Here is a 25,931-nt window from a genome sequence, read left to right as displayed (position 1 = left end):
ATTGGAAGACCGGGCAAGTGTTAGAAGTTTTTCCAGATCTACAGGGCACCATCCGTCAAGTAAAACTAAAAACTGGTAGGGACAATATACATCGTGCCGTGCATCAGCTCGTTCCCCTTCTTCCAGAAGAGGAAGCTGAGCCCTCTCAAGCGCAGGAAGCAGATGATAATGCGTTAGAACCGGACAAGGTTCCACCTAACATTCCCTCCCGAACGCGAAGCGGAAAAGGATGGAAGCCGTGGTCTCTAGCGCAAGTGGCTACTCTGCTGTGTATATGCCGAATGCCCGCCACAGTGGTGTCCTGGGCAGTGGACCCGGTCTTGGAAACCAGAATTTTGGAATTGGGATTAGTGCAGGTAAAGGCATTTGACCTAAAATATACTATTGCAACCTCAGTAAACCTCACGCGTGATCTCGACACAATGTCGCAACAGTTGGAAAAGTTCCATAAGATATGTGAGCGGCAGATGGTGGAGGAAGTCCAAGAACATTGCAACGAGCTGAAACTTGCAAGCGAACTCCAAGTCGCTGATGTTAATCGACGGTTGACCGCTTCCTATAAGGTCAACCGAGTTAGGCGGGCCTTTGGTATAGTCCCCATTATATCAAGTAGTTTATTGAAAACAGGTGCTAAGTATATCCCAGGTCTCTTAGCGGCGGGGACAGTAGCTTACCTTAGTTACCGAGACATAGCTATTCGCGAGGAAGTGAAAGCTCTTAGACATCAACAGACAAAAATCGCAGCGTTAACGTTAAACATCACGGACCTAGAGTACCATCAGGTGGAGAACCAGATAAATCAGCTAATGGAGCAGCAGGGGAAAGAAATGTTAAGGCAGGAGCTGTCGGAGTACTCCCTAGGAATTAAAACATTAATTAGCGAAATCGTTGCCAAACATGAGCAATTACGAAACATTCGACCTACCAAGGAACTGGCGGCTTTTATAAGCCAGGTTAATAGGGAGGTCCCTGGGGTAGTCCTGCCGAAACAAGATGAGCCAGAAAGAGTGTTCGAGGTTAATCCAGTGTCTGCATGGCTTCAGAATGATCTCGTTACGATCGAATATACAATTCCTCTTGCGTATAAAGAGGAATTTAGACAGGTAGCAGTTATCACCCCTCCAGATTCTAAAAATAACACTTGGGACTTGGGGACAACGATACCATTCCGCATCCTATTCGTTGGGCCCAATGCGGACAAGTTTTTCTTCGAGGAAGAGTCTACAGAGATTCTCCCTCGTCTATATGAGACAAAATTGTTACGCTCTGGACCATCATGTATTAAGGAAATTATACGGGGAGGCCAACAATTAAAGGATTGGTGTTCGACCACGCGGTGGAGCAATGAGACCTACATCGGTCGCATTAGCCCCCATGTTGGAGTGATATTCAAAGGGCAAGTTGATAAAATACCAATCACGTGTAATGACACTCAGTTAGAAATTCGGTTTCCTGTTTCTCTAGTAGAGCTCAACTATTGTACCATGGGCGAGGTCCCCTTCCAGATAAAAGAGATTCCACGAGCCATTACAGTAAACTGGACAAAGGTGTATGAAACAGTCACTCCTCGGTTTAATCTTCCATCAACCGAGATCAGTCTCGTCCGGGACAACAAGCACCTTATAGCCACATTAAAGAGAGAACTCGATGGAGTAATTAATGACGATAATGTGTTCAAACAATACATTCCCCACGGTTGTACTTTGGCAGGGTTATTAGTAGGGGCCGTTATCGTAGGAATTTGGGTACGGTTAGCCAGAAAGAAGCGAAAGGGAGATGACGATCACCCTACCTTTATAAGCCATCTAGCAACAGCGGATCGGCAGCAAGGGAGATGGGGTCAAGAATCGACAAACCCTATAGGTATCATGTCACCCGCAAATTCCTCAGTCTAGAATTCCTGTGTATACATTCTCATGTAAAAAAAAAAAAAAACAAACCCGTAGTTGGATCCGAAATTGTAATGTAAATAAATGAAATTAAATAATAATCACTAACCTACGTAAAATTCTTGTGTATAAATGGATTGTAAATAAGTGACTAATACAAATTAACAACAGACCGGCGGCAAAAAGTCACGGTCAAGAACAGTAGCATGGTGTCAAGGTATCAGATTTGTTTTGATTGTTTTTGTTTTTTGTTATGTTGGGTGACGGTCGCTTGATATGTGTTGTTGTTGGTAGCATGAGTGCAAGCAAAAATGAATGCAGACGCGTGCAAAAGTGATTCAATGTCTGGGGCAGCCGGCGCTCTGTTTTCAAATGTGTAAAGTCCATGCCTGATGGATCACATTTCTTTACCGTGGTACGTCATCGTGAAATTGAGCTGATGAGGTATTCCCTAGGCATTGAATCGCTTTCGAGTAATTTTGATTACTACGCGTGTAGTTTAATTACTACCAATAGGTACCACACTTAAGTGCACAATGAAAAAAGAAAAAAAAAAAAACCGAAATATAAGTAATCTGAGAACAATTAACTGAGAGTAAAAATATTGCAGAAATAGTAAGGAAAAAACGAAATGTGGTGATCTTGTGAAGTATGAATATTTTCTAAATCAACACTAAAATTAACTATAAACACAAAATGCATATGAACATAATGATAACTACATCATATACAAGCAAAATAGCATCCAATTAAACGATTCAAGTTTTCCAGGCGTTTATAAAAAACGACCCCAAGTATTTATATTTGTGTAATTATTACATTCTTCATTTTCATCCTCTTGTAACAAAGTCCTAGGGTTAAATAGCCTTTTTTATTATAATTTTTAAAGAGCAGATTCGATTATAAAAGAATAATGAACACAATGAAGAAAATAAGAACGATACATTTAAGAACAAACAAAATTGTGGACCCTTCCGCAAAAGAAAGTTAGGCATAAGCTTTGATATGTATAATACTAACAAGACGATCGACTTCATCGAAAAAAAAAACAACACATCAACACCCGGAAGACAATTCTGCATCAATCGGAGATCTACCAGGGGAGGCTATTGATGGAAGGGGTTATTAAGGCGCTACGCACTACTTAGGGGTTTCCGATTTGGGCGCCATCATTTCGATCGTTAGAGGTAGAAGGATGGCCTTACACCCTTAGAATGCAAGCTGGCAACGAGTGACACCAATACAAGAGTTTCCATATCCAGAAACTTGGGACCGTTTGCCAATAGATAACAGTCCAGGTCCAGGCAATTGGACTTTCTTTGCGCGGGAGGATGTTCAAGCGATTTCACCGGATTTTCTCCAGCAGCCGCATCTTTGGAGCTAGCCCCATGAAACCCAGTCTGCCTGCGCATTTAACCTCTTCCGTCCTTACATCACATGCTATGCAAATGGCCTGTTTGGACATCACGAGATTCTTTTCCGCCTTTGCATCAGCATGTTACGTACCAAATGGTATATTTGGCCTCGACATGACTTTCTTCCGTGTCAGCAATTCGCAGCGCAACAGCAGGTGTCGATTTGCCGCCGACAACCAAATTTATAATAATAAACAAGTGTTATTGTGTTGTGTACAAGAACACTTTCAAAGCAATGTGTAAACACGGAAGGGTCAAACATAGGTGATTTTAAGAATAACGTTACTTTTAATTTTGAGTAGTTAAAAAGCCTCTGAACAGAGCTAAAGGGTTCTATCCGAGAACACTTTATTTCGCGCGGGAATTACTTTAACTCGCTTTTGTGATTAATTAGTAAAAATTATTAATAAGAAAGAAATAGAATATTGTGCTTAGAAAATAAAAGGTTTGTTGAAGTGGAGTCGCGAGTGTTTTCTTTTACTTAAGCCAAGCCAATCAAGTAAGTATTATTCCTAACCCTTTAGTGTTTTCTGTTTCAGTGGTGTTTGATTACCCCATCGTTCCGAAGTTAAGTTTCGGCAACCCGGAACGAGAGCAACCACGGTCCTCTAGTTAAACATCCAGGAGCTAGTGCGCGAGCTTGGCCAACGCCCAAGCAGGGTAGTTCACTGGAAGAGGCCGTTTAGGAGAATGCTGAAACACAGATATCGGAACGAGATGTATTTCGATTTGTGTGTGACTGTGATTTTTGTCACATTGGCGATATGCTATATGTAAAGGAAACAACAGACCAAATGCTCTCACCAATTTTCATGACAATCGGTTCCGCCGTTTCCGAATAAATCGGGTGTGACGGACAGACAGATATCGACTGGATTTTAATAAGGTTTTGTTGGATTTGGTCTTCAACTCAAGTTTACTGACCACAGAAAGTAGCAATAGTGGGCATATGCATTTCTGTTTATGGATGGTAATTAGTCGAGTCAAGAATAATTTTGTTAAAAATGACCTTCTTATACTCACCAGAAAACATACAACGGGCTTTCTGTTGCTCGCTTCAATTTACATTCCAGCTTCAGCGTTGACCCCTCATTTATATGTAGATCAGGAGCCTCGATAATTTCAGCTAACGCCTCTGGTGACAAAAGAACGGTCGAACGAAATGACCAATTAATAATGTATCAGATTTTATTTTGGAAGGAATGGGAAGGAATGTTCTTAAAACGGTTATGTGTATGGGAAATATTATGAATTTCTGTAACAACAGCCCCAAATATTTCTCATGCATTCTTCAAACTCTAAAGAAACTTACCAACAATTTTCAGTTCAGTGAAAATCGATTGTGGCGGATGTGTTGAAATTTGGCACTCATAGAATCCTTCATCGTCCTTCCGGGCGCTTTTTATCCGCAGTGCCCAATTACCTAAATGCCTCGTGTGCTCCACTAAGAACCTATCATCACTGCTATACGTCGACAGACCAACTGTGAGCAGTTGGAAGTCCTTTCTTCGAAACCAGGACACCTTGAAATACATTAAAATGGAATGAACATTCACTTATGTAGACTTATCGTATAAATAAAGCGTTTGCAAAATATGTCTTAAAGCAGGGACAAGCAACATGCGTTGCACGGACTTATTCCTTTAAAGTAAATCATGCCAGATTGATTTCTCATCAAAAATACTGCGTACAAAATACATAGAAGAAAATCTACAGAATTGAGGCGGCCGACACTGATCTGTTTATAAAGCGTGTAACTAATTTTAGTTTAGGTTGAGAGAGATTTATGAGAAATGCAAACATTCTGACCTGAATACCAGTAGATAGTACTTAACTGGAAAAAAGTTCAGGAAATTGGACCGACAACAATTTCAACCTCACATTACCACCTTGTATTTTTCCTTATCGTGTAACACCAAAAGGTGGGTGCCTACTGATTGTTCATCCCCGACAAGTAACCAGCGAAGTTAACATCATGAAAAAGTAACTAGGGGAATATGAACAGAATGCTGCAGGCGAAATGTTTTATGCGAACAAAGGTAGGGGCTGAAGACTTTTCAGGCATCATCTTTCACAATGGTTAATAAAATTTGATGGCATGCAATGCTCCACAGAATTCTGGGTATTATGTCCTCCGCTATAAAGGCCTGAATCTCTAAGTATTCCTCCCAACAGGAGTGGATGTAAGTTGAAAATAGTTAAACAAAGTGAAAGGATTACGTTCACTCAAATATAGTACAAAAAATTGAATTTACTGTGACTCATGTAACTAATTACTTTTTTGCTTTTACTCGAGTCTTTGGAGGGAGGATTGAAGGAACAATAACTATGAAGGTTCTGGTAATCGGATTTTCCGTTATTCAAAATGTACACCAAATCCCGCTTTAAGAGGAAAATACAGAGATAACTCAAGACAAAGTTATAGACAGTCGTGGGAGCCGTGTCTCCAAACCTATATTTTTCACACAAAAGCCAACAGTCATTCAGTAAGTTTGGGAGTTTGTGGAATGTCGTAGCTGTAGTAATATCATGCTTACTAGATCTCCGAAAAAAACATACGAGGACAAGATGCATCAGAACAACGATCGTACTGTAATATACATATATCAAATACTTACTTACAGTGGCTGGTGATGTCATTGTGACCGTGCAAGGTAGTATCGCTAATCCTCCTCGTTGACTAACCACTCGAGTGTTGTTCTTTGTGACAAATTGACTATCAGAAGGACTTATAAGGTTTTTATGTACACCACGTGATTCGGTAGTATCTTCTGCGATATGGATATGTAACGAAAATAAATGGTTAAGAGGCGTTAAACGAAATGTGTCGTATCAGATGATGTAAATATTGGCGTAATTTTTGTAATAATTATAGTCATTCGTTGAAAAAGAATACGGGAAACCAGTTTTTTTTCAGAGTAAGCGATTCAGTTAAGAGTTGTGTCATCATTTTAATTTCTAGTCGAAAAACTTGCTGACATCACCCAGAATGAGCCTTAATCCGGTTGTATTTCCACTTATCATCTAGATAGTTGAGTGAAAGAACCGATGTACTACCCACAAACTGATTAACATCACCATTATTTGGGCCTCACATCGTAATAATGGTCGCCGTCAATGGCTGGCGAAAGCCTTATTGCCGGTCTCGCCCGCTTCTCTTTCAAACTAGGCTTGTAATTTCTCCTACCACCTTCCCAACCCAAGTTCCCGGAATTCATTAAAACAATAAACAATACCTGTTTATTGTCGAAAATCGATATTGTCTCTTTCAAAGTAGTCCCCATCGACTGCAACGCGTTTATGTCAATGCTTGGTCCAATCCTCGAAACATTTTTAAAACTTCATATTAGGTATCTCCATTAAGGCCATCTTCGATTTTTCCATTATCTCCTCTCGGCTACTGAAACGGGTTCCTCTCAGTGGTTTTTTGATTCGATTGAAAAGAAAGAAATCGCACGGGACCAGATGAATTCGGCGGTTGTTGGATGTTATTCATGTTGTTTTTAACCAAAAACTCGCGGATAATGATGGCATTGTGCGACGGTGCATTATCGTGGTGGAAGATCCACGAGTTGTTCGCCCACAAGGGCCTGCGTATTTGACGGACAGATGCACGCAAACGTCTCAAAACACCGAAATAGTATTCCTTGTTGACAATATGACCTTGTGGCAAGAATTAAGTATGCTCCACACCGTGGTAATCGATGAAAATCGTGAGCAGCGCCATCTTCTTTGACTGGAAACGCGGTTTCTTCGGTCGCGGCTCATCCGACGCGCGCTATTCACTCGCCTGATATGTGGACTGCGTGTCGTACTCCAGTAATGATGCTTTTGATAAATGTTGGGTAAGAATTGTGGCGCGGCAGGATTCGCAGCATTCGAAATTTATTTCGAATGTTGCGAATGCGAACAAACAGATGGCGCGGAACTCTCCACTGTGTGTGGAGGACTAGCGGTGAGAAAGTGCCGTTGGTTGGGACAGGAAAAGACCGCATGGAAATAAGCCGGTCTCTCCTGCCTTGATCACCGGAAAGTGCGGACGCACGGCTGAGTCGTAGTATTTTATTATCTTCATTCTCACATCTTGTCTAGCGAAATTTCTTTGACTATAATACAATTTTTCAGACAGCATAACAACAATAATAGTGTGTATCAAGAAATTCAGTGCCTTCCCTTATTTTATGTCACAGTACATATAAAAACGAATATTCGTACACATAACTCAATTGCAAATTTGTGGAGGACCAGCGTTCTGTTTTTTTTTCTATTCTGGTAATCACGATAAAAGGAACAATTGGATAATAAACAAACGTATAGCAGTGGAATAGTGATATTTCCTATTTCGAGTGACAGAGAACACTTAAGAATCAGCCATGAAAATCATGTCTTTGGCGCTGTGCACACGGTCCTTCTTTCGCATGAAATTCTCGAAAATCGTGAACACCCTCAGAGAAACATGCACTCAACTCAACGTAACCTTCACAACTGATGATGAAATAACGCCAAACTTTGGTGGAAATATCAGTAACAGTTGAGTAACACACACATACAAAAAGAAGGACAGCCGAGTGCTAAGAGCGCCACATGGCGATCATTCCGAGAACTTTTTGATTAAGGTAGTATATCTTATTTCTCCTATATTTATTGTTGCTCATTAAAAATCAACGAGGAAAGGTGCAATGCCGTTTCGTTGGTTTTGAGAAGGAATTGAAGATTGCTGTGAATATTGTGGTTAAGATAATTTCGTACCTCACTTTGGTTACTCAAATAATTACCGATAGATATGTTATCTGGCTTCATTTGAGAGCTGACTAAGTGGAAAATTCTAAAATTTGTAAAGAAATGAATGAATGTTTACACCAGGACTAAAAGGAAAACTGTGCTCGGCTATGAAAACTAGTTAGCTAATGAGCTGCGGTCGGATTAAGAATTGATATGGTTATTTAAAGCTCACTTCGGAATTCTATCGTGCGATCTGACTCGACTGATAGAAACTCTGGAATTTCGCAGATGTACTATCCAAATGAGGGATATGCTGATGTAACTTTCACACAAGAAGCGATTACCTCATGATTATACCAAGTTTAAGAATATATACCATATATATATACAGAGGTACAGGATAAGTTGCTCTTAACAGATGTAGCTCGTTAAAAGCGTGTAGTATCCATAATTTCTGACTGATTTCACTATGAAACACTCTACCCCAAACTGAACCGTTTTCAAGATACACGAGTTTTAGTTTTTTATAAAAATGGCAGATTTTTCGGCTATTGAATTATTATTTGATTTTTACATATTGAATAAAATGCTTTATGACCTCAATCACCATAATTGTAAAGTTAACTACATAGGTCACTGTAGCCGAATGGAAGTTAAAAAAGTTAGTCCAAATTTAAAATGTTTAATTTTCTTTACAGGATATCTTAATAAAAAAATATGGTAACTGCTTTGCGGATGTGTCTAAAAATATCTACGTTTTATCAGCTACCCAACGAGTTATAACAATCTAGAGTTTTGTTTAAACTCATAGAAAAAACTGCAACATGGGATTTAAAAATAATGGCACTTATTTAATCTAATTTGTAATATGTATGCGGATTTGTGTGAGAAAATTGATGTGAAGAAACGGGTTTGGGAATACAACGCGCCACTGTTTTGTGTTTGGTTGTTTGCTGTTGTTAATTAGTCTGCTTATGTGATCCGTCCGTGGTAGATGCGGTATTATTTTGCTTTCTGTTTCCTACTCAAGTTGGCATTGATTCTTCTAATTGTGGCTACTGTGCTTATTTACTGGACTCCGATTTGTGCTTATGATAGGGAACTGTTGAAGATGACAACCTGCACGAACAAGGAATATGCTGATATGTTGATTTGCTACTACTGTAATTGTGTGTCCACACAAGCTCGCAATGAATACTTAATACGCTATCTCGGTCATCGAGTACCGGATGGGAGCCTGCCGACCGAATTTATCGAAGACTTCGAGAAACTGGCTCTTTTTCAGACTTGGGAAAACCACGTGTCATTGATGACGACGAAGAACCAGATAATGAGATAGTGGAACGATTTAGATTAGATCCAACCACTTCCACTAATATTGCTGCCCGTTAACTGGGACTCTCTCAATGGAAAGTGTGGTTTACACCACATACATTGGGACTATATCCATACCATTACACGCCGGTACAAGCTATCAAAGAAGGGGATCCCGCGAGATCTCTGAAGATTGATGCTAAATGCTGATGTGGAAGACCGGAACATAAAAGTTAAATAAGTGTTATTTTGTATCCATCTATTGTTTTATTTAGTTATCTAAGTTCAAAGAATAAATTTTTAAATCCCATGTAGCATAAGAAGTTTTTTCAATGAGTTTAAATAAAACTCTAGATTGTTATACCTCGTTGGATACCTGATAAAACGTAAATATTTTTAGGCACATCCGCACAGGAGTTGCCATTTTTTTTTTTGGAGATATCCTGTGTAGAAACTTAAATTTTTTAAATATGGACTAACTTTTTTAACTTTCAATCGGCTACAACGACCTATTTATTTCACTTACGTACAATTATGGTTATGGAGGTCATAAAATATCTTATTCTACATATAAAAATTAAATAATAATATTAACAGCCACATATTTCAAAATATCTTATTCAATCGCCGAAAAATCGACCATTTTTATAAAAAAAATTAAAACTCGAGTATTTCGAAAATGGTTCAGTTTGGAGTAGAGTGTTTCATAGTGAAATCAGTCAGAAATGATGGACATGATACGCCTTTAATGGATATAGGTCAACTTATCCTGTAGCCCTGTATATATATGCATATTTAGGTGGGACACCAATATCAAGGTGAATCAACTGAATACATTATAGGTACTACACAGGCAATCGTTGTTAGCTACAATCAAAATACGAACAGAATAAAGTAGAATAAATTGAAATTTGGGACGTGGTCATTTTAGCTATAAAGAGATTTACGGTTTTCTTCAGTGAATCATGCATGTGTATGCAGGTCTTCAATTTTGTACTGTTTTAAGACATTTATTAAACGACTTTGTTGAAAAAGTATTGAATGGGAAATAGTCCGCCTTGAATGTAGTAAACTCTTTTTTTCCAACTCCACGCTCCCTTCCTTTGCAACAAAACTCGCTTTGGAAGGTAATAATCGGGACCTGATGTCTAATGTCGGACACAACTAATTCGGAAAGAAATTTTTTTTTACTCCGTTTTCCATATATGGGCAGTACTTTAACCCAACGTAAACTGATGTCACTGCATGCATAACAATAATAATCTAATCGATGGATCAGTAATCCACTTTGGATCTACCCTTTAAAGCGTGTGTGGGCGCTTCATTTCAAAACCGTAATATACGTTGGGGGCAACATGTCCCGCTGAAATTAACTTGAGTTAGGTACTCATTCTAGTCAATATAGAAACCCCTCGGTCACAAATAAGATTTGAACCGCGCTTCGGTCAGTGTTGGTCATATTTGTATTCGTAAATACGAATATGAGTAGATTCATATGACGATTTTCTATAAGCAGATAATAATATTTAAGTTTCTAAGTGGAAGAATTCTCTCGGGAATATTCGCGGAGGCAGTCGAGCTATTTATGTTCGCGGGTAAGTATAGAGGTACCGCGTTGCTGAGTACCATCTACAAGATATTCTGAGCTATCTTACTAGGTCAGATAGCAGCATACGCCCAGAACATCATTGGCCCATACCAAATAGGGTTCACTCCATATAAATCAACAACAGATCAGATTTTCTCCTTGTGGCAAGCGATGGCAAAACTGTTGGAATATGGACAACAGTTGCATCTTTTCATCCACTTTAAAGCCACCTATGACAGCGTAGCCAGAATAAAACTGCATACGACCTTGAGCGAATTAGATATCCTAACGAAATTTATAAGACTGACTAGGTTAACCCTAACCAATATACGAGGCCAGCTAAAGCAACTGAATCACTCTCGAGACCATTCGACATCAACAGCGCCCTAAGACAAGGAGATGCCCTATTATGCGTCCTCTTTAACCTGGCTCTGAAAAAAGTGACCCGTCATGCTGAGGTAAATGCGAGGGGTACGATCCTCTTTAATTTCACCCAATTACTGGCCTATGCTGACGATATCGACATCATAGGAAGAACGACCCGAAACGAACAAACTGCCTTCATCCAGACCGAGCGGGTGGCCCGAGATCTTAGACTGCACACCAATGAAGACAAGACAAAATATATGATGGCAACATCAGCACCAAAAACCAACCAACCAACCACATCGAACCGAATAAAAATGGGAGACTACAACTTTGAGACCGTTAATAATCTGTCCGATTTAGGGTCGAAGATCACAACCAATAACAGCTATGACTATGAAATCCTCTCAAGGTTGTTCGCTGCCAACAGAGCCTATTTCAGCTTACAAAAACTGTTCCACTCGAAACGTCATAGCTGTCTGTACAAGACAATGATCTTGCCAGTCCTCATGTATTCCTTGGAGACCTGGATTCTTAGCAGGAAAAATTGAGAACTCTGGGCCGCGGTCGAGTGAAAAATTCTCCGAAGAGTTTTTGGCCCCTACATGAGGATGGATGATTCCCTGGCGTACATAACGACGAAATCTATGAGCGATAACCGTCTGGTTATGGATAAAATCCGGCTCAATAGGTTGCGGTGAGCCGATCACCTAATCCATATGGATGAGGATGATCCAGCCCCAAAAAGGCGAACAAGACCCAATTCTGTAAAAAATTACACCTCTCAATACAAAATGAATTTTTGGAAATTTGCGTGCTTCAAGGACCGGCACTGGACTACAATACCCTGCAATATAATGTACAATTGCGTGCTGCGGAACAATTTCCCATTGCAATTTCAACTTATTGGCTTTTCCGACGACACTGCGGTTGTAGATAAACCCTCTGAGAATGCCCGGCTAGGTGCGCATAGAGTAGTCAGTTTGGGGCAGACTGGAGTTCGCGAAACGCGAAATAAGGCTGAACTAGTGATTTTTTTCGGAGAATGAGGCGTGCGCTACTTCAAGTTTTAACTTCTCACTCCCCTTCGCTACTTATATCTAAGATATATGGCTAGTTCCCAAAGGGCTAGCTAAGGCCTTTCATTTGATACTCCATGTAGCAATATTCGAAGAAAACAATTTCACTCACCCCGTTCGATCGTTAAAAAAATTGTAAAATGCAAATACATATGTATTATTAGTTTATTTTTAGATGATTACGTAGTAATTGACAGTTAACACTTTGATAATCGTAGACGTCATTAAGTTAATAAACATTCCTATAGAGGTTTTTTAGTAAAATTTTTAAACCGCAACAACGAATAACTTCCTCAAATCAGACCAAAATTTGGGCACCAATTCAATGTTTCCCATCGTAAATCAAGAATCTGTTGTTCTACATTTTAAATGTGGCGATGTAGGTGCACCCCAGCGAATTTCACATCGCTGACCTGGTGAACAACTACTCCGTTGATTTCTCGTTTAAGTGCTTTTCACTTCATTCAATTTTACTCCCCACGTTTTCTGCCGTTGCTCAGCCCATTCAAATGCCAATGTTAAGGATGTTTGTTGCAGTCTGCATTTCCGAGTGGAAATCAGAATCGTTGAATAATCGAAGACTATCGAGGATGTCAAGCAACCCTGGTATAGTACGGCCAACGTTACCTTGGGGATTTCTCCTCTCGCATATAATGATTTTGAAAGTTGAAAAGGGAGACTATCTTGGAAGATTACATTTTCAATGCTTCAGCCTTTTGTCACAATAGCTCATCACCATCAATAGACTTTGCGGGTGGGATTATCCTCATCCATACGGATTAAGTGACCCGCCCACCATAACCTATTGAGCCGGATTTTATCCACAACCGGACGGTCATGGTATCGCTCATAGATTTCGTCATTGTGTAGGCTACGGAATCGTCCATCCTCATGTAGGGGCCAAAAATTCTTCGGAGGACTCTTCTCTCTAACGCGGCAAGAGTTTGCGAGGAATATATGAGGACTGGAAAGATCATAGTCTTGTACAGTAAGAGCTTTGACCCTATGGTGAGACGTTTCGAACGGAACATTTTTTCAAAGCTGAAATAGGTCTCAAAGTTGTATTCTCCTATCCTTATTCTTCTTCGTGTTTGTGTTTGACCAGTGCGGTTTGATGTTGTTGGTTGGTTCGTCTTCGGTGCTGACGTTGACACCATATATTTTGTCTTGCCTTCATTGATGTGTAACCCAAGATCTCACGCCGCTTGCTCGATCTGGATGAAGGCAGTTTGTACCTCTCGGGAGGTTCTTCCCACGATGTCGATATCGTCAGCATAGGCCAGTAGTTAGCATAGGCCAGTAGACTTGAAGAGCATCGTACCTCTTGCATATACCTCAGCATCACGGATCACTTTCTCGAGGGCCAGGTTAAAGAGGACGCATGGTGGGGCATCCCCTTGTCGTAGACCGTTGTTGATGCCGAATGGTCTTGAGAGTGATCCTGCTGCTCTTATCAGCCCTCGCACATTGGTCAGGGTCAGCCTAGTCAGTCTTATTAATTTCGTGGGGATACCGAATTCTCTCACGGCCGTGTACAGTTTTACCCTGTCTATGCTATCATACGCGGCTTTAAAGTCGATTAATAGATGGTGCAACTGTTGTCCATATTCCAACAGTTTTTCCATCGCTTGTCGCAGAGAAAAGATCTGATCTGTTGCTGATTTGCCTGGAATGAAGCCTCTTTGGTATGAGCCAATGATGTTCTGGCCGTATGGGGCTATACGACCTAGCAAGATAGAGGAGAATATCTTATAGATGGTACTCAGCAACGTGATAGCTCTATAATTGCTGCACTGTGTGATATCTCCCTTTTTATGTATGAGACAGATTATGCCTCATTGCCAATCGTCAGGCATTGATTCGCTGTCCCATACCTTGAGCACAAGTTGATAAACCACTTGGTGTAACTGGTCGCCTCCATATTTAACCAATTCGACTGTAATTCCATCGACTCCTGGCGACTTATGATTTTGTAGCCGATGAATTGCACGGACTGTTTCTGCTATACTTGGTGGTGACAGTACTTGTCCGTCGTCTTCAGTTGGCGGGACCTCCACCTCGCCGATGTTCTGGTTGTTCAGTAGCTCATCAAAGTGCTCAACCCATCGCTCAAATATGCCCATTCTGTCGGAAATCAGATTTCCTTCTTTGTCTCGGCGGGATGAGCATCGAGGTGTATAAGGCTTCATCCTGCTGACTTCTTGGTAAAACTTCCGCGCCTGGTGTGGTTTACCCATGTACTTTTCTGGTTCACAGACTTCTTGGTTCTCCCAGGCTTCCTTTTTCCGTCTGTGAAGTCGCTTTCCCGCTTGACAGAGTTTGTGATAAGTCTCGCGCGTGCCCGCGTTCATTGAGAATGTAACATTACTCGGTATGCGGCATTCTTCCGTTCCGTTGCTAGCTTACATTGATCGTCAAACCAGCCGATCCGACTCCTTTTGCGGCTGGGGCCAAGTATGTTTGCATCCGTGTCCATGATAACGTTCTTCAGGTGATTGTGAAGATCATTTGTTGATGCTTCATCTCCAGGTCCTCTGTTGACTGTGGTTATTGCGGCATCCATTGCCCTCTTATAGGTGTCGCGGAGGGTTGTGTTGTGGATGGCTTCAGTATTCACTCTCACCTGATTGTCAGAGGGGATTCTAGGTGGTATTGTTATTCGAGCTCGGAGCACCATGCCAACGAGATAGTGATCCGAGTCTATATTGGCCCCCCCTATATGTTCTGACGTTCATCAAGGCTGAAAGGTGACGGCGTTCGATCAACACGTGGTCAATTTGGTTGAAAGTGGTCCCGTCTGGAGAGACCCACGTATGTTTGTGGACCGCTTTCCGCGCAAACCAGGTACTTCCAACAACCATTTCGTGTGACCCTGCTAATTGAATAATCCGCAGTCCTTTATCATTTGTATTTTCGTGTAAGCTATGAGAGCCAACGTATCGCTTGAATACGGACTCCTTCCCTACTTGGCTGTTGAAATCCCCAAGAATGATTTTGATATCATATCTGGGACAGGCTTCGAGGGTTCGTTCTACTGCCTCGTAGGAAATATCCTTCACCGACTCTGCCGTCTCTTCTGTAGGGGCGTGAACCTTTATGAGGCTTATATTTCTTTATTTGCCTCGCAAGCGCAAAGTGCATGGTAGTTCGCTTATGTTTTTAAAGCCGATAGCAGCGGGTTTCATTTTTTGGCTGACTAAGAAACCTATTCCGAGCACATGGTTTACTGGATGGCCACTATAATATATGGTGTAGCGGCTCTTCTCCAGGAAACCGGTCCCTGTCCAAAACATCTCCTGTAACGCTGTTACATGAGCCCTATATTGGGACCGGGTATCGGCTAGCTGCTCATCAGCCTCATCTCTGTACAGGGAGCACACGCTCCATGAGAAAATGGGCAAATCGTTATTCCGTTGTCGTTGTCGGGTTCGTCGTTGTATAATCCGTCTAGTCCGAGGCTTGGGTTTGGTAGTAGAGTTGTTGGTGTTGGTTCAGCGGGCATTTCCCAGGTTTTATGCTCCATCGTGGGTGCCAATCCACGTTTCGCCCTGGGACCTATACTACACTTTGACCCCAATAGTTCCGTTATTCAAAAATAAAACAAGAATAAGGTCCGGGTTACAGCCTTTCAGAAGAATGAACAGTAGAGTTTTCAATACGCTATAAAAGATAAATTTGAAGTATGTCTTGTTAGGTGTGAATCAAAATATGTAGATTTCAATGAGCCAACGATTCCAGTTAAGGAAACTCTCACACCTATCAATAGTGGTCTAACAGGCTCATTTTATTTTTTTCCTGACAGGGAATTGATTTGATCATACTATTTGTAAAATGTTGCAAATGTCTTTTTGATTGGGGATGCTTGCATATCTAAATCTATAAATTTTAATTCATATGGAACGGAAAGTTTGTTTTTTTGATTAGGGACAACCCTATTGTTTTAATTTCCAGATATCAATGTGGATTGATTCATATCTAAAAAAATATACTTGGCCAAATTTAACTTTTATAACGTTTTGAAAAATCAACTGATCACAGGACCTGTCATATCCGTGCCCCGGCTTGGTTTGTTTATTTCTGAACTAAATTTCTTTACACGCTTATGTGTGTTATGCCTAATGATCTCAAGAATAAACTTATAATGTTACCTGGTTTTGAAAAATCTAGAAATAAATTGACCTCATGCATTCGACATTTTATGCGTAGAGAAAGACAAAACCTCCTTTGATTTTCTGCCATAATACCATAAAATATAACACAATATATCATTCATCTGGCTTTCACAAGGGATTTACCCGGGGTGAAGAATAAAAATGTGTGCCCCAAAAAGTGAACCATGTATCGTTCTTAGGGCCTATCTACCAAAAATTTTAAAACAATACAAGGCATAATTTTGCGAAGTTTGACGCAAATCCAACTATTATTAACAAGGTGATAGTTTTTCATTTTATGCCAATTTAGTGCTTTCTAAAATGTGTTTAATATCATCGGCATATACCAACTGTTCATTGCCCCAACAAAGAAAACTCATATAAATTGGCGCCGAATGGGGAGATCTTCCTTCTTTCCTTTAAAGCTTTTTTAGTTATTTGTATATAAGCATCAGTTACTCCAGACAGCGAGTAGTGCCTAGATCAGATAGATATATTCGTACCTAAGTACCAGCGGTTTTCAATATACCTATCGTATATATACCCATACAGTATGGTGAAAAAGTGGTCGAATAATTTAGGAAAAATAAAGTTCAAATAAATTGTTGTTACACCTTCTGTACTAAATTGGTTAATATTTTTCTCGGCCAACAAAGTCTAACGTTACATAAGATAAAACAAAAGTGAATATTTTCACTTTCCTCCTAAAAGTTAATAAGTCCTATCACATATTTGGTGATTAAAAAATTTAATACTTAGTGCTCTTTGATTTTTAAAGTTTTGTGCAAAAGAAAACCTTATCGATTCAATGTCTTATCTGTCCGTCTATTTGTCTGTCTGTCGATCACACCCGATTTACTCGGAAACGGCTAAACCAATTGTTATGAAATTTAGTGAAAAAGTATGGTCTGTGAATCCAGTCGCGCCATTTTGTGTTAATTTTGAGGGAGGCTCCCCATACATGCCAAAAGGCACTCCAAAAGGTGTAATTTTTTTTCCACAGAATATGGCCATGCAAGATATCAAATGAAAGGTTCGATTAATACTTTTCGGAAATAATCTTGCTTATGATATTGGTTGAAACACAGGAGAGTTCGGACTCAAAATGTGGTCCCCAAAAAGTGAAATGGGTTTCGTTCTCACAATCTATCCAACCAAAAATCTGGAAAAGGTCACAGTGATGCATCCCTACGAAATATAGGCCACAAAATACATCCAACCAATTTCTGCACAACTTAAGTTAATAACAGTATATTACCATATTTTAAGTTAAGTTAACTTCATCCTACAAGCACAAAATTTGGCATTGGTAAAAGGCAAAACTCTATGTAGTTTGAATGAAATCCACCTATTATTAACAAAGTTGTTGAAAGTCAAAGTTTCGCATTTCATGTAAATTTATGGCACTCTAAGATGTGTATGACGTCGTCATCATATAAAGTTTATAGTGAACACTGCTATTTTGTTATTTGGACATACACGTCTTCTATATTGATTTTGAGATTATTTAGGTTCATTTTATTTAAATTTTATGATTTTTACATCGTGATAAATATCTAATTATTCATTAGCTAATTATTTCTTTTGAATTAATTTATGTATGACACGGTTATATATACATTTCTTATTTTATAGGATTTTAATTGCGGCCGCGGTATAGGCAGAATCAAACAGAAAGCTGATGCAAAATTGCAATTACCAGTTTGCCTTTCTGATGAATTATTGGTATATTCATCGACTAACAAATCAGGTTTTGTGGAAAGAAGACCTGTTGAAAATTCTAAAGAAGATTGAATCGTAGAAAGGGTCAAGCAGCCATTCAGTATTATAGCCTGGTAAATGATTGGCAACAAAATCACACTCGGATACCAGTCGACTCAGCTGTGAATGAGTACCTGAGTAAGATCAGGGTAATAATCTCGGGCGAGCGCAATGCTGACCACGTTGCCTCCTTCAGTGTTACTGTAGTGTACCTTCACAGTCTTGAATGAAGTGCTACTTCTAGGCCCTGATCCAATATGGATTGTTGTGTCAACGATTATTATTATCATTGTGGAATTGATATACGTACATGTATATTGTATGTACAGTATTCAGTAAAAAGCAATTTTTGTTTGTTTAGCGTGAGGATAATATCTACGTCTGTAATATGTACATACATATTCTTAGAGTTTGAAAAAATATGAAGGAATACTTTGAATTTCTAGCTGTATACGAATGGAAAACTATGCATGTGCATGTGTTTTTCAGAAAAGGTGTATGCAAAACCTTTATACCCAAAGCGTCCGGCTTCCGATATTCCCACATGTTTCCAATTGAGTTCAATTCAGTATAAACTCTGCCACCAGCTTTAATCTTCGTGGTTGCCACTTTTTAAGATTTTGTGTGAAACAAAACCTTATTAGAATCGAGTCGACATCTGTCTGTCCGTCTGTCTGTCTGTCACACCTGATTAATTCGGAAACTGCTGGACCGATTGTCATGAAAATCAGTAAGAGCGTGTGATCTGTTGTTCCCTTTACATACAGCAACTAACGCGGTTTTGTATTAAGTTTAAGGAGGGGTGCAAATTTGAAGGATACAATTTTTTTTTTCAGAAAATGTAGCCATATGATCTATCTTAATGAAGTTTGCGAGTAGTGTCTAATTCGGATGGATATATTTGCACATTAAAGCAGCCATTTTTAATATACGTACTATATATGTATATATAGATGCTTTTGTGCACGAAGCAAATCGGAAATATGGGTACAATCAATTTGTATTTGCGCATATATATGCACTGTATTCGGAAATAGGCAGTTTGTTTGTTTAAGGTGAGGATAATATCTATGGCTATATTATGTACGTATGTCTCATAGTTTGGAAAAATATGAAGGCTTATGTTGGATTTGTTGCTACAGCTACACGGATAAAAAAATTTTCGTTGAAGTTTCTTACATAAGATGAACACAAAACCTTTATACCTGACGCGCGAGCTTCCGGTGTTCCGACTTGTTTTATCCTATGCTCGGGATTCAAATATAGCAAAAACTCAGTTCTCCTCAATTAGGGAGAACAAGGAACCGCCTTCTTGGACTGGCTGCTCTATTTGTAATTGAAATCGTGGTTGACTATGGTACAACCCACGGCTCTAACATCTGAGAGTCGTGTGCTCTACCGAATTAAGTGCGAAGTTCTTATGGTCAAGTTAAATAAAATGATTGCAAAAATTGCCAAATAAACCATAATACACCATAACAAAAGAAGAAAAATCCTGGTCGGAAATGAAATTTCTTTGTAAGGCAGCAACAGTAGCAGTAAAAGTTGCAATAATTGCTATGCAGTCCCACAGGAAGAATCAGAGGGCCAGTAATGAAACTCCCACCAATTATTTGCGTTAGCGTGCCCACAACTCTCTTATATTATTGACAGACTCTTAATATTATTGACAGAAAAGAATTTGAGAGAGAATCCTCAAAAAATGACACGAAATAAATTCAAGTCTCAGTATTTTTGTTACTTCTAATCAGGTGTGAGATTGGATAAAAAAAGGAATGAAGGCGAAATTCAATATTTAGACACACAATGACGTGATTTAGTTTGTGAATGTCCATGTTTTTCGCAGTTTTCACCTGTAATTGCGACATGCGAGAAATTAAAATGTTGTTAGCAGTGGTGGTTAGCATCTACATATATATTGAGGGAAGAACTCATTGAGGAAATTCGTAGGGACAAATAAATCGTATTAATAATACCTTAAACTTAGATTATATGACAACAACATTAAAATCACAGATTTCGAACGAGGTTGTGAAACAGATTGTAATGCTTTAGTAGGTTTCGACGTATTGCACCCGTCGGGATCCATTGATTCTTTGATGAATTCAATTCAAAAAACTGTTTACAGTGATGATACTTTACTAAAAACCTTCGTCTTAATCACGCTTTCGAAATTGAATGCCTCGTCTTTGAAGATTGGGGTCATCCCGTGTGTCGGATTCGTGGAATCGAAACTTTTTTTTGGCACCAATTGTATCTAGAGATAGTGTAGAGTATATGGGGAAAGTGATTTTTTGATATTCGGAGTCGTTTGGAAATTATAGTGTTAAACACGTGATAACTCAAATGCCAGATTTATGTTGTTCGCCGTAATAAAGCGTGTATTTATAGGTCCGAATGACGTTGGAATGAGTTCGCTAAAAGGACAAGCAGCCAAGGCTTTTCTTCAAGAAACCTAAGGTTTATGAACTAGGTATAGTAGATTAATGGGCAGTTTTATTGCTAAAATGGCTAAAAATTGCATTATATTATACTTTTAAATGCGTTTCTCTCAAAACAGCATGCCACCATAACCCAAAATCTATCCAACGAAATTCTTTGAAATTTTCACGACTTATTCAGAACATATTTCTACGGTCCACAAACTAGGATAATTGCGATTCATTCAATGGCTTTTTTTTTATTCATTGAATAAGCCGTGAAAAAACACCAAAATTCACAGAAAAAAGTTTAACACCGCACTAAAAATTTATTTTTTAATATTTTCTAATAATCCTAGTTTGCGGACTGTAGTTAAGTCTGTACGTTACAATGCCGTTTACTTTTTTTCTTTAAGATGCCCGCAGCGCCCTCCAGCGTGGCAGCAGAAAAACACCTTTTTTTGGAGATGGGTGTATATATTGCTCTGTATTTCAAAAACAAACGATGCGATTGGGCTGGAAAAATTACTAAGCACGCTCAAAATATTATTAAATATACGCTATTTGTATCTTTATCCAGTTCTTCACACGGGATGACCCCTTTAAAGAGATTATTTAAAGTTTTGTAGAAGACAACCTTACTAAAACCAGTCTGTATTTCTGCCACGGGTGCTTATCGCAGAAACGTTTATACCTATTGATACGAAATTTGGGGGAAAGTTTGCCACTGTAAGCACCAATGCATGCAGTGCACGTCACCATGTTGCGTTGAGTTTAAGGCAGGTCTCCATTAATGGGAGAAGAGGAACACCTTTTCCACCGAATATAGTCATGTTTGATATCAAATGATAGATCTCGATTGGCACTTTCCGAAGTCGTCAGTTAGCGGCGGAAACAGAGGGTTTTAAAGAGGCCACTTATTTTCCATAAATCACCCAATCCAAAGTTTGAAAAAATTATAATGATGACAGTATTTCATATCGGCATCAAGTTAAACAAACTTAATAGTAGTATACTAATTTACTTTGTAAATATACAGCAAAGTCATATTACATGATAATGTAGACCACAACATGGAACACCTTACGGGAAAGTTTGAAGGGAATCTTAAATTTACCTTCCACGCGAGAAATTACAGCTGCCTAATAGCGTCAGTTCAAATTGAAATGAATAGTCGAACATATTTAATCCATATACACTACGAGTTACGTATAAATAGAGGCATCGCCTATCCAAATATTCTTACTCAGAAAAACCGCTTTGATACGCAAAGCGCCAAGTTTCCGTTTTCCGACATGTTTCAAAATGGTCCATCCATTCTCATAATAATAAACGTTGGCGCAAGAATCTATATTGGATCAGGGCCTTGAAGTGTGTTAGAGAACTTCATTCAAGACCGTTACGGGACACTACAGTATACTGTAAGAGGCAATGTGGTCAACATTGCGCTCGCCCGAGATTGTTACCCTGATTTGACTCAGGCACTCATTCACCGCTAAGTCGACTGGTATCCGACATACAGCCACGATAACAAATCTCCACGCCACCAGTGAGATTTGAACCGCCGCCTTCTGCTACGACAACCCAGTGCTCTAACCACTTGTGCCATCCGGACACATCCATTCTCATGTCTCTTCTTTATTTCAACCCGTAGGAAAGGGATGATGACTGAATACATGCAGAAGCTTTTCGGTCAAATGCGTCGGACCGCTATCCTCATTAAATTGCTTTCCCTCGAAAGTGAATTTGAAGTCGGAAGTCACTACCATTCCAATGGTTTCAACTGTTATGTTCGGGTCCACAACAACGGACAAAATTTCTAGATGCTAGAATCATCAGAGCCGTAACATTGAGAACAGCATGAGAAATTTGGGAGTATTCCACCAACAATCTTAATTTCCTAGTAAATGTTATCGCTTTTGGTATTATTATTTTCCTACTTTCGTAACAATTTTCGATGAGACTCTGTTTCGTTTTCATTACCACCACGTTACACAATTTCGAAGTAATAAGCGTACAGTTGCGGAACAGATACAAAATGGAAATAAATATGAGGGTTCGCAATTGATTTTACCATGTCATCGTCGAATCCACCCCTCAGTAACGGCAGACGGTATATGGAGACCAGCGACCCCTCCGCGAAGTATCTCACTTTTGTTGCCATTTTTAGTGAATTCTGATACCGCTCTTCAATATTTTATATCCTTTTCAAAAACATTCTCTTTCTTTCGTGCAGATAGCGCACGTCAATTACTCGAGGGTCCATCAGGAGCATTCCCGTAATAGGCTGTTTTTAAGGCGTAACAAGCCCGCTGCATCACGAATGAGCAGGTCATATTTATCGTCTTCTAATTTGTCTTACACGTCACCCCTTTTTTTCAGACCGGCGCGGCGTATAATAATGTAGATCGAACTAGTTCGGCCTCCGTATCTTGCCACTGTATCTTGGGCCTCCAACGTTGAGCACCATCAGTGGTAGCGAAGTATCCAAAGTATCGCTTGAAATTGATCTTCGCGTCAATCATCATCAGCAAATATTTGAAAAATTACTTTCAGGTGATGACATAGTCACCAAGGAAACTACTAGTTGTATTCCTTTTCCTACGATTATTCATCAAGATGTCCTCCCTCTTTTGTTGAAGCCATATTAAGCACGACCATCCTCGGCAGCGTTCTTATGGCGTCGTTAGTCAAGTAATTAGGATTCATACTCAGCTGACTAAATGGATCGCATTTAGACGTCCAACGTTAACACCGCGCAATGTTTGATGAAGGACATCGCATCGTAAGTAAATTTCATGTCATAATACTGGAAAATTTGAAGGAAACTTTACTATTCTGGCGAAAATCTGCTACACACCAAAACATCACTGTATTTTATATATACGATTCTACTATTGTTACCTTTTTAAATTAAAATGTTCATTGCAGCCAAAGGGTCACGAAATGGGAGCTGCTTAATGTTTTTGTTTAGAATTGTTTGAAAAACCATCATATAGCTTCTCCAGCAGTTTTAAAACAGACACAAAGGCTTTATTGCTGATATGTGATCAGCAATAAAGCGTTTGTGTCCTTTTTTCTTTTTGAGGTTTTGTGTAAGATAATACCTTATTAGAATCGATTCAATGTCTGTCAGTTCGTCTGTTTCTCTGTCACATCCGATTTACTAAGAAACGGCTGAACCAACTGTCACGGAATTCGAGAAGAACGTGTGGTTAAACTTCCAGTTTACATTCACTCCTCTAAATGTGAAAGATAGCGCCATTTTCTGCTGTTTCAGTTCATTCGTTTGATAGGTAAGATTAACAGTGAAAACAAGTCGGAAACGTAAAGTTCGATATTTCAAATATGAAAGGTTTCCTGTATTTCTACGTAATGCACTACCATTCCATTTGTATGTAGCTCATTGTGCATAAGTATTTAGCGTATCAATTTTCACTTGCAAAACGGTTCTCCCATGTGCTGGTCTATTTGATTATTGATTTCATTTGACCAGATATCGGCGTGGAGAGGCCTAAATTTATTTGGGGATATCAGCTTCGGAAAATACGCCCTTGATTTAAACGTGTTCTTTCTTACCCCACTTCGCCTTCAGTTTGTAACTGTCATTTGATACCTCATATTGTTATATTCGATAAAGAAAATGTTGCATCCCTTTTTTATATGTATTAACACCCCCCGTTAAACCGAATATAAAATGCTTATTTATGGGGCTCACAGCTCTCACGTCAATATTAAACTTCCTGTCAATCGGTTTAGAGATTTTTGGATAGAATCGAATGTGATAGACAGACAGTAAACCCATAATCGAAGACAATCACTGTTGGAAACAGCAAAGCACTTAAACTGAAAAAGATAGCACTTCAAAAACAGTGCTTAAAATGACCCAAAATTCTTTACCGATCTCACCTTTCCGTCTATGCCTCCCAGGTCCGTGCATTTGATTATCTAAAAAATATCCTTGCGTCGAATAATTTAAAGTCATGTAGCACAAAATAAGAATAGTATTACGCCACCACATATTTACACAGCAATCTCAGCAGTTTAATCATATCTATGCGCTTATTTCGAATGAAACTAGCGGAATGCATTCAACTTGGTTCACCATTATGTCAATTCTATTCACAATTCGAATTAGTAACACCGCAATTAGCCATTGTTATACTACATTTGTAGCCGTGCTGGTAGTAGTGTTATATAGTAAACAACCTGCACTTAGTTAATAGGATATCATTGCTCTTAACGAACCAACTAGAAAAAGCCATCACAATTGAGCGGAGCCTTCATTCACTTTATCATGTTACATATTTTACTCGATACACATATCCTTAAAAAACCGGATATTTTCATTGCATCCAGCTCGTAGCTTGATTTTTCACTTGGTAGATTCAACGGAAGTGTACAAACAGAATGTTGAACTGGCATTAATCGCATTCAATTGGTAGACCCACTGGTCCACAAAATCACACCCGAGAGAGAACTGTCTGCCTGTATTCGCATTACCTACAACGGTAAAGGATTTTAGTACTTCCCAACACGAGAGGCTGAAATCCAACAAACCGATTTAAGTGCAGCCCCGACGAACACTAAATATCTATGGTTAAACGAAAATATCCGCATCCTAAAAGGAACTCACGTAAGCGAGTGAAAGTTCCAAATCCGTTGGCATCCAAAGAGAAGTGTATTTCCCCAAGCTGTGTTATCGTTCCCCGGACGGAGAAATTCACCACACGTCAATGACTTGCGCTGGGTGGGAGAGCTTCCTTCTTACTACTTAGAAAGGAAATGCGAGTGACAAAGGCTCAGAAGTAAGAAGACTTGTTCTGGAAAATGCAACATTACGAGACACAACAGATTTCCCCTGAAGGGAAAAGATAGTGGTATAAGAATACGTGTGTGCTTTTCACCAGTTGTGAAAAATTGCGGCTGATTGTAAGTAAATATTTATTTTGACGATGAAACATAACAATGCTTGGAACATATACATATGTACATGCGTATTTGTAGGCAATATTGATATCTTACCAACTAGACAAAATTAAAAAGTTGGGATTAAAAACAATTTGCGGAATCAGCACAAACATAACCAGGAAACTTTTCATTTTAAAGGCAACTAAGAACTGAGTCATTTATTTGGTCATGTGGGATATCAAATGAAAGGTCTCGATTTGTAAAATACTTTCCGAAGCAAAGCTTTAACATTTGTTCTATTTTCACTAAAGTGAG

The 25,931-nt window shown here is 39.3% G+C and overlaps 1 protein-coding gene across 1 annotated transcript in view; it reads right to left on the bottom strand.

Moving 5' to 3' along the window:
• Nucleotides 1–25,331, bottom strand: part of LOC119649007 (contactin-2-like) — a 61,692-nt gene extending 36,361 nt beyond the window's left edge. Inside the window, exons 1-4 of the mRNA XM_038050951.1 lie at nt 24,615–25,331; nt 5,927–6,075; nt 4,617–4,827; nt 4,328–4,439 (exon numbers count right to left, since the gene is read on the bottom strand). Coding sequence (XP_037906879.1) covers nt 4,328–4,439; nt 4,617–4,827; nt 5,927–6,075; nt 24,615–24,726 — 584 coding nt within the window. The 5' untranslated portion in view covers nt 24,727–25,331. The remainder of the gene's footprint in view (nt 1–4,327; nt 4,440–4,616; nt 4,828–5,926; nt 6,076–24,614) is intronic.
• Between the last annotated feature and the right edge of the window lie 600 nt (nt 25,332–25,931).

Source organism: Hermetia illucens, chromosome 2 (genome assembly GCF_905115235.1).
Source record: "Hermetia illucens chromosome 2, iHerIll2.2.curated.20191125, whole genome shotgun sequence".
NCBI lineage: Eukaryota > Metazoa > Arthropoda > Insecta > Diptera > Stratiomyidae > Hermetia > Hermetia illucens.
Note: the sequence above shows the minus strand (reverse complement) of the source record. Positions and strands in the feature narration are given on the sequence as shown.